The sequence below is a fragment of the Lolium rigidum genome, chromosome 1 (genome assembly GCF_022539505.1).
Source record: "Lolium rigidum isolate FL_2022 chromosome 1, APGP_CSIRO_Lrig_0.1, whole genome shotgun sequence".
Lineage (NCBI taxonomy): Eukaryota > Viridiplantae > Streptophyta > Magnoliopsida > Poales > Poaceae > Lolium > Lolium rigidum.
This window is the reverse complement of record NC_061508.1, coordinates 167,176,815-167,186,802: the sequence shown is the minus strand read 5'-3', so window position 1 is coordinate 167,186,802 and position 9,988 is coordinate 167,176,815. Positions and strand designations below refer to the sequence as shown.

The 9,988-nt window shown below is 44.0% G+C and overlaps 1 protein-coding gene across 1 annotated transcript; it reads left to right on the top strand.

Annotated features, from left to right (window-relative positions):
- The first annotated feature begins 4,432 nt into the window (after positions 1 to 4,432).
- On the top strand, positions 4,433 to 6,418 carry LOC124682712 (fasciclin-like arabinogalactan protein 7). Its single transcript, XM_047217350.1, has 2 exons — positions 4,433 to 4,490; positions 5,426 to 6,418. Exon 2 carries the CDS (start codon positions 5,444 to 5,446, stop codon positions 6,245 to 6,247), a length of 804 nt encoding a protein of 267 aa, XP_047073306.1. The 5' UTR covers positions 4,433 to 4,490; positions 5,426 to 5,443; the 3' UTR covers positions 6,248 to 6,418.
- Positions 6,419 to 9,988: the final 3,570 nt, after the last annotated feature.

Here is a 9,988-nt window from a genome sequence, read left to right as displayed (position 1 = left end):
GATGAGTCTGCCAGTTCACCCAAGAGACCTTCAGAAGATCCGGGCTAGTAATATATGTATTTCAGCACTCCCCGTCATGTTAACGTTGGATATATGAGAAGACCGTAGCCATACAAAGGCCTTAGACAGGAAAATAAAAAGTCTAAACTATTGGAAAAAGGTTAGACTAGTAATATATATTTCAACATCGAGTTCGAGTCATGTGTAGTGTATTTTATCCTAAAATTGCTAGTACCCCTCCATCCACGCATTAAGTGCGTAAGATGATGATTTTCGTTGTAAATCATCATACGACTTAATGCAGTGCGCATCTCAGCAAGCCTTGGCAGTAGGGAGGAAAACGGAGCAGATACAGACGAAACTAAGTGGTTTCATATTTTTTTCACATTTTATTGCGGAAGCAAAAAAAAACGAATACAGAAATCCAAAAACAAAAATGGAAGCAGATATTGTCAGAAACAGATACAGACTGAATACGGTGTAAACACAGAGTGATGCAGATATTGGCCGGAACCAAGAGAACTCTTGAACCATGCAAAAAAAATCTAAAAAATCAAACAAGCCAACAAAGTCGTTCCCTAATTCGAGCATGGTCCTCGATTTACTATGAAATAGGGGAATGGCAAACCTTGGAACCTTCCTTGAATGCATGCATGGATTACATGGTCACCAATTTTGAGAAGAGCTGTTTTGAAAGTTCGGCTTCACAAGGTCATGTGATAGGGATGTGGGATTGAGCCATGCACATCAACCCTAAAACAGAAATTTCATATTAGCCGGAAAGGAAAATTCCGTTTCCGCGTCCGTTTGCCGAAAAACATTGTTCCATTTTTGTTTTTGTTTTCGCCAAAAAAAATGTTTCATTTCCGTTTTCGTTTTGCAAAATTCTCTTTCCGTTTCCATATTTGTATTCCTTTCCCATTTTTTCCGCGGGGAAGCCAGAAATTTTCCGCTCCACTTTCATCCCTACTTGGCAGCAGGGACCTTAGGTCCTCTCTAAGTGAGGGGAGTGTTGAGTGTATATGTGAATGTGCATTTTTTATCGGTTTGAATTTTCAGTTGTGTTGGCTAGTGCATAAAGTTTGGCAGAACGCAATCATGCTAAGGAGTTGCCCTCGCGTAGAGTATTATTTTAGCAAGCCTCTTCAACTTGAAAAATAAATTAAGAATATTACTCAACGTGAAACATGGTTAACCACATAGTAACAGAATATGAAATGAATAAATGAAAAAGGAAAGAATATCTTTACATGTAAGCATTTCAATAGTAGATGTAGCCTTGTTTGAAAGCACATAATTGTTTGCTTAAGTTTATGGATACTATTACCGAAATAAAAAAGAATGAAGCCATGCTAATTTTGCCACTTAATGACACGTAAAATGATCTGCTGTCAGTACGCATAACACCACATGAAGGAACTCAGAGCATCTCCAGTCGCGTCCCCCAAACCGTCCCCCAAAGCGATTTGGGGCGCGCCGGACAAAAAAAGCGTTCCAGCCGCGTCCCCCAAAGCCCTTTTTCGTCCGGCGCCCCCATTCGGTGTCCGGCGCCCCCATTCGGTGTCCGGCGCCCCGAGCCCGTCCCCGTCCCACAGGGGACGCACCGGGGACGCCGGACACAACGAAAAGCGAGGCGGGGAGTGGCGGGGCCGACCCGTCGGCGGCACAGTTAATTTAAACCTAACCGTCGCCTACCTCGCGACGGAAGTTGATTGGCGCGCAGCGACGGTGCGGTTCCCGCGAGAGGGCGCAGCGGCCGCGTCCCGTCGCGCCTAGCTCGCGTGCCGGCGTTAATGAGCGCCACCGCTCCTCCGCCTCCCTCCGGCCTATAAAAGGGGCGCCTCTCATCGTCCCTCTCACACACAAACCCTAGCGCCTCTCTCCCAAACCCTAGCCGCCACCATCTCTCAACAAGACTCGACGCTATGTGCGGTAGTAGGCGGAGGCGGACCTCGCGGCCGCGGCCGTGGTCGTGGTCGTGGTCGTGGCCGCGGCGCGGCGAGACGCTCGCCGTCGCCTTCCACGCCGCCGCCTTCATCATCGTCGGAGATGGACGTGGAGCCGGACGTCCTGTTCGAGTTCGTCCACGTCCTCAAGGGCGACCCGCGCGGCATCCGGAGGCTGCCGGACTCCTTCGCCGAGTACGTCGGCGGCGTACGCCCGCGCACGATGCATCCGCGGGAGCATTCGTGCGGCTACTGCCGGTGGATCGTCAAGGCGATCTACGACGCGCGCGGCAAGATGTACTTCAACATCGGGCGGGAGAAGTTCGCGCGCCACCACGGCCTCCAAGCCGGCTTCATCCTCGTGTTCTCCTACTTCGGCAACGGGGACATGAGCGTCAAGGTCTTCGACGAGAGGCGCCGCCTCCGGGACTACCACGTCGACGGGGACGACGACGGCACCGACGAGGAGGACGGCGGAATGAGTGTTGTTTCTTCGCAGCGAATACGTGCACGGAGGTTTACTGCCTGTTCGCCTCATCGGTAGAACCAACAAGGGCACCATCCTCCCGCTGGATTTTCCGGTTTAGGTGATCTGGGTGTGCCCTCGAGTGTTCTTTCTTAGCGGCGAACACACGAAACCTTCGATGCACGGCCTAGTTAGGTTTAGTTTCTTTGCAATATTTTATATTTGTGTCCACCATGGTTCAAACTATGTATTAGTTTGTGGAAAACCATGTTCCAAACTGTGTTTTCGTGTAAACCACGTTCCAAATTATGTATTAGTTTGTGGAAATTGAAATAAAAATGCTAGAAAAATTATTTTAAATGTTTGGGGGCGGCGTTTGGGGGACGCGGCTGGGGAGCGACGTCCCCCAAACGCGGCACGAACGAAACACGTCCCCCAAACGCTCGATCCGGCGCGGTTTGGGGGACGGTTTGGGGGACGCGGCTGGAGATGCTCTCATGGGGTTGTTAATTGCAATACCCATCATGTATTTGATAAATCATACTGTACTATTGGTTTGGGATCACCATATTTTGCTAACTCATTTTCTTTTGGGATTTACACTAAATGAGTGAAAATGTATGCAATGGCCAATGAGCTGTTAGGGACGGACCCAAAATCAAAACTGAGAGGGAGCAATAATGTGCTAATTGTGCAAATTTTCTTGACACACCCGTCTTTAAGCATGACATTATAGGGAGAATAAAATTTTGAGTGGGGGCAACTGCATCCAGAGCCAACGCGCTGGATCTGCTCATGGGAGTTGTCATATACATGGGTCAATGTAACAAATAAGAACTATATGGACAAATATCAGTGCAGACAACATACTCCCGGTGTTTCAAAATAATTAATGATAGGTCAAACTTTGCTAAGTTTGACCACTCTTTTATACTAACTTCACTCCAATAAATAAGGCTTACATAATTTTTAAAAAGTCTAACCTTCTAAAGTTAATAACACGTAAAATACAAAATCAATATTATTAGATACATTATGAAATATATTTTCATATGATATCTGTAATAGATTTTTGGCTGGTAGTATTAAAATGTGGCAATATTGATACTCAAAGTGGTATAGTATGAAACTATATTGTATAATGGATTCTATAATCTCTACATTAGAGTTGTGGATGTTGACATATTTTTCTTTAAGCTAGGTTAAACTTAAAATAATTTAACTTATCACAAACCTGCAGCTTCAATTATATTAAGATATATGGATGTTCAGTTGAAGAGATGCACGGCATATAGAAGTACTAGTTCTGGCCGGTTTACAAGTGCTAGTTGTGCGAAAACAACATAATCTAGGAAAAAACATAGATCAAGGACGGAAAAGAGCAGCTCTTCTCTCGCTAGCCAAAGCTAACAATGTTAGAGCATGGTTGATTTGAAGAATTAAATTCTATATTAACTTTTTCAATAATGGTTGTTTGATTTGTAGAATTGATTTCGATAGGAGTAGGCGTGCCGTTACTCTACTCCCTCCGTCCATAAATATGTGGACATCTAGCTCTAAACTTTGTCCACAAAAGAGTGTATTCCTATCTTTCCAATGCAGTTTAATTGTTTCTCTCATCGTACTGAAAACAATTCTAATAATATTAAACACATATTTTTCTTGTTATCTACAAGCACTTAGCTTATTTTTCTTCCCAATGCATTTTCACTTCACTTCATAATTTATCTTAAAAAATCGTACGTACATTTATTTATTTATGGACGGAGAAAGTATGTTTTTACTTTTCAAGTTATAACGAGTCTACAACTTTTTTCAATTTTTTTTTCGATCGTACGAATCAGACCCTTGGTACTATTGCACCGTGCATCTCTTTACCTCGGGCTACGCGCCGACACCTGCTCTCCTCTCTCTCATTACAGCTGCCACCCATGATCTCGTTATCTTTTACACTTCCCCATAAACAAACTTTTATATAAACGCACACTCTCTCTTAACTCTCTCCCCCACCATTCCCTTCCTACCTCATCCTGTTCCTTCCTTCTCTGTTCCTCAGCTCTCTGCACTCCACTGCTCAGGTCAGTCCCCTCAACCTGCCTTCCTTCTTTCACATCTCAATCAAATGGCAGGTGCTCGAATTTTCTTACCCAATTTGAGTCTCCATGTTTTCAGAATCCAGTTTTTTGCGCTAGCTAGGAGCCGCTTGATTTCAAAAAGATAATTTGGGGCGCTTAGCGTAATGCATTTGAATCTGTTCTCTCAGTTCCGGGCCCAAGAACGAACAGATCTTTGTCTCTGTTCTCTCGGTGTTCTCTAATATTTGGTGTCTCCTAGTTTAAGCCGAGGCAAATGCTGGAACATTTTGGGTTGAGCTCTTGAATTCAGGATGCTTAATTTTAGTGTGTGTTTATCTTGTTCCTCACACCGCTTCAAACGATGGACTCTATGGTGCTGAGATCTGCAGGACGTAGGAATGTAGGAGTACTATTTAGCTCATGTATATAGTGTTTTGCCATCTCAATTATCTGGTAGGTAGCACATTGCTCTATTATGCGGGTCAATTCTGCTAGATCCGGGGCAGGAATGTTTTCTTCCCCTCATTTTCTATATTTGTCTCACTCTGTGACAACGAAATGCACAGTAATTAGTTTCTGAAGTTGTGTTCACTACAACTGACATGAATTCTGCACCGGAAAGATCTAAATAAACATAACCCCTTTCAGATCGAGAAGCCGCATGCTTCTTGAAATCTTTCTACTAGTTCCTAGTACTGGGAAACGCCTTGGTTTTCAGAAATTGTAGAAATCCCAAGGACAACAGGGTTACTGTTTTTGAATATTATATCGCCAGGAACCACAACTTTGTGATCTTCTGTTGTTAGTTAAATTCAGGTGCCGTGTTGTTTGTCACTTCAGAATTTGCAGACTGGGTAGACCTCGGGTAATTCAGATTCTTATGCGAAAAGAAAAAGTTGTGCTTAATTGATGGCTTCGCTCTTTCTGCCTATTCTCAGGGATTTTGGTGAAGCTTGATGATGGAGTTCAGAGCAAGCCTTTTCACCGCGGCGATGCTCGCCATTGCCGTGCTCTCGTCCCCAGCATTCGCGGCACAGAAGGCCACGAGCCCCCCTGCTCCGCCGGCGGACATCCTCCCACCGGCCCCGGCTCCAGCGCCGGCGCCGGGCCACGTGGACCTGGCCGACCTCCTGAGCGTTGCCGGCCCATTCAGCACCTTCCTGGAGTACCTGAAGAAGACAGACGTCCTGGAGACCTTCCAGAGCAAGGCGAACGACACCAAGGAGGGGATCACCATGTTCGTGCCCAAGAACTCGGCGTTCGCGGCGCTTCGGACCACGACGTTCGCCAACCTCACCGGCGACCAGCTCAAGTCGCTGATCCTTTACCACGCGCTGCCCAAGTACTACTCCCTGGCGGAGTTCAACAAGCTGAGCAGCCTCAACCCGGTGGCCACCTTTGCCGGGTCGCAGTACACGCTCAACCTCACCGACAACATGGGCAGCATCCGGGTGAAGTCCATGTGGTCCAACCCCAAGATCAGCAGCAGCGTCTACTCCACCCGCCCCGTCGCCGTGTACGAGGTCGACAAGGTGCTGCTGCCGATGCAGATCTTCAAGAGCGACCCGCCGCTGGCACCAGCGCCCGCGCCGGCGCCGATGGACGACAAGGCCTCGGACGACGCCGCTAGCCCGGCGTCGCGGAAGCCGGCGAGCCAGAAGGCGACAGGGTCGAAGAGCGCGTCGTACCGCGCTGGCGTCAGTGTGGCCAGTTATGTGGCGGTTGCTGTCTCCGGCGGCCTGATGATGCTCCTGTGGTGAGAGCATACAGTGAACGAGAGACTGATCGAGTGGTCAGTGGCATGCTGAGTTAATCCGTGCTGCTTAATTTTTACATGGAAATTGTTGCTGAGTTCATTCTTTGGACATAGTAGGTGTGGAGCTAGGATTTGCATCATATATGCTTTCATGGTTGCCCTTGTCGATACTACTTGATTTATGCATGTATGCTGAAAGTATTTCATACTGGTCACTGATGCACACTCGTGACCTCCAGAGCTACTGACTGGTATTATGTCATGCAAATGATCTAGCAGAAAAAAACGATAAATTCCTGGCTGACATCTCTTCTACTGTACTTCTTTTGTGACAGACATCATTTGCGCACTGAAACACCCTGCGAGCTGATGGAAGGCTGTGAATTGCCATGCCCTGAGAAAATTCGCTGTTCTAAATTTCTTCTTATCTGCTCCCTCCGATTGATTTTAATCGACGCCGAGTTACTTTGGTGCGTCCATGTAGATAGGCTGATGCTCGCGTCGGTTAAAACGGATAAGGGGTAGTACTTGCCTTCGGCAAACTCGTACTTTGTAGAAAAGAGAGGTGACGAAGACTACAGCAGAGTGTTGAGTAAATCTTGAAACTGAGTATGTTTTTAAACAAAAAAAAAAGGTTGGTTCTGTTTTCAGAGTCTGTGGGCTCGATTTGGGCTCAGTAAATTGTGTGATGTTGCGCTCGTGAGCGATGACCACCAGTTATTTTGGTTTTCATCTCAAAAAAAAAAAAAAGCAGTTATTTTGGTTGGGACCTTGAAAGTTATGTCACTCACGACAGAATTTTTTTTCAATCTGAATCTGAATCTATTTTCTTGCAGAATGGAGAAGTGCATTGCCTTTTCCGTGTTCTTGCACAATTGATAAGTGTAAATTTTTTGTGAAAATTCTGCTGATCTTTTAATCATCATCAACAATAGTACAAATAGCCCTAAAAATAATAAAAATTACAAATACGAGTAGATCTTTATACCACCCAGCGACGACTATAAACAAACTTAAAAAAAAATGGTGCACAAGCTTTTCCTTTTCATTAGTTAAGAGAGCAAAAGAAATCCGAAACAAGTTACACAACAATAACACACGGAAAGAGAAACAATCATTTGGCTAGCCTTTACATAATCCCCTCTTCTAGCAAGTGGATCTAGCACCCCTCTAGCTCGACAGACGCCTTGGCTTGCCGGCATCATCCTTGCTTACGCTAAATGATTTTCTACGATAATTTGTCTATAAACAAACTAATAAGCATGTTTGCTCAGGCTTCAAGAAATTTCTGGGTCCGCGACCGCCTCTTCATTGATAATGGCGATGGTAACTGTGGTGGTGCTACATAGATTAGATGTGTTTGAAAACTCTAGGCAAACGGACAATGATCATGAGGGAGGCTAAAACTTTCCGATCATTGTCGTTCAATCCGACAAGAGATGCGCACCATTCCATATACTCCCTCTGTCTGCAATTAAAAGACTCATATTTTCTAGATTGCATATATTTAAACTTGTTTAAGTGTGTAGATACCTGTGAATGAATACAAAAAAATCCGAGTCACTTGTTCTCGTGTGGAGGAGGTATGCAAATTTCACGTTGTTGTTGTTGCAGTTCTATTCAAGTGGTGATAACTAGTATTCCTAATTGTTTTATTTTTGTTATTTACCAAGTTAAAGAAAGTGAGTTGATTATATCTTTTTTCAAACACGGTCAAAGTTTTACCTCTTATTTATTTTTCATTTATTATTTCTTCTCTTTATTTTTGTTGGGTCACTCTTTTGATGCTGAAGGACTAACTCAGCTACTATCTCGATCCAAAACTGCATTAGATGTACACGACTCTTGTTCTACCAAATGCAGTATTCTCTTGCGCCGCGAAACAACGAAGATGCTTCGCGGAAACTGCCAGCTGAATCAGAATGGTATTTGTTAGTTGACCTTATCAGCATCCCATCTATGGCCCTCGATAAAGTTGTGTACTAACCATGGACCTACCTCTGTCCAGACGTCCAGGGACCAGGGGTGCTCATTTGAGCATCCTGGCTGAAATCTCTACTTCGACGGAATTTCTTTCGTGATAAAATGCATACGTGCAGACCGCGCAGTGAAGCACCGTGAGCTTATGGATGGCTGTGCACTCCCGCGGTAGTGGTGGTGTGAATTGCAATAGTCTGAGAAATTCCGCCGTGACACACTCGTTTTATTCTGAGTTTCTTCTTATCTCCCTGTCTTTGGACATGGCGTTTTTGTCTTCTCTTAGTGCAAATGCTCCTTTTGTTTAAACTGCATATTAAATATATCTAGAAATTTCAAAATATTCTAAAAAAATGTTGCGAAATTTTTATGTGGCCTATGTAAAAAAGGATAAAATTCGGTGCTAAGTTAAGCCTTTTTGTGAGGCATTTTTCTTGTTTTTTTTTTGCGTAGGTCACGATTTTTTTAGTTTTTGCAAAACTTTAAGCCGGCACAAAGAATATAAAGTATACAAGACAAAAGGTTCAGAATGTTTGGTAAATGGAGCATATGCATATAGAATCAAAAGTACATTTGCGCCCTGACTTCGGCAAACTAGGTAGTAGGAGATGAAGAGGAGAATAGGAGTGTCCACTCCAGTTATTGAAGTGGAGTTCGCTTTAGAAAAAAACTTGGCTCTTCCTTCAGCGTTCGTGGGGTCGATTTGGTTTCAGAAAATTGCAATGTTGGGCCCGTGTGCGATAACCACTAGTTTTGTAGGTTGGGCCCATAAAAGTTATGTTTGTCATTCATAATGGATGTGCCGTTTTTTAAATGAGTTTTAAGCGACTTTTAAAATGTCAGGAAGTTATGATAAAAAATACGTCTCCACTTTCTATGTGCTCGCGAAGTTGTTTCATGAAAAATCGATATTATTTGTGTTGGGTGTTAAAAAAAATCGGTGCTAAAAATGCTTTCCGCACATATCTTTATCTTTTCTCACACAAGACACAGAAAATACCGGGTTTCCACAAAACTTGGTTGTTCTGACATAGAATATATAGATGTACCGATATAAAATTTGTTCAAAACTTTTTTCTATATTTTGAAGGAACATATGCACCCGAGAGGCCCAAGATCAAACCAAGATCAAGCGTGAATTTCCTATTCACAACGGTTTTTTTTTTCAATCTGAGTTTATTTTTTTAAGACAAAAGATGCATTGTCTTTTCGGTGCTCTTGCACAACCCAGAAGCGCAAATTTTTTGTAATGTACAATCAACTTCTTCCTTTGAAACGGGCAACAATTGCAACCGTCTATAATTTACTATATAATCCCTATAATCCCATCATGGAATCCAATCAATCTAAAAGCAACAATTGCAACCATCTTGGCAACTATCTTGATCCAAAAACTGCAATAAATGGCGACAAACTCTAACAAATGCAGTATTCTCCGAAGATGCTTCGCGGAAACTGCCAGCACAACCGAAATGGATTTTGTTGATTTCCGTTCAACATAAGTCGACCTTATCATCATCCTATCTCTGACCGTCGCCAGTTTCCTCTTTCGAGTAAGGATGCGTGTCTCCAACTTAATCAAAGCAATTCATGTCAGTAGCACTCGTATTTCTCGTAGAAAATCAGGAACCTGGAATAGACTGCATACCATTTTGATCAGACCATGACCATGCACGATAGAAAACCGCGTGTACTCTGCGTGGCCCGTCGCACCAACCAATAATAACTTTGGCTGTTTGTCGAAACAGGATTGTGAGTCTTGCGCCAT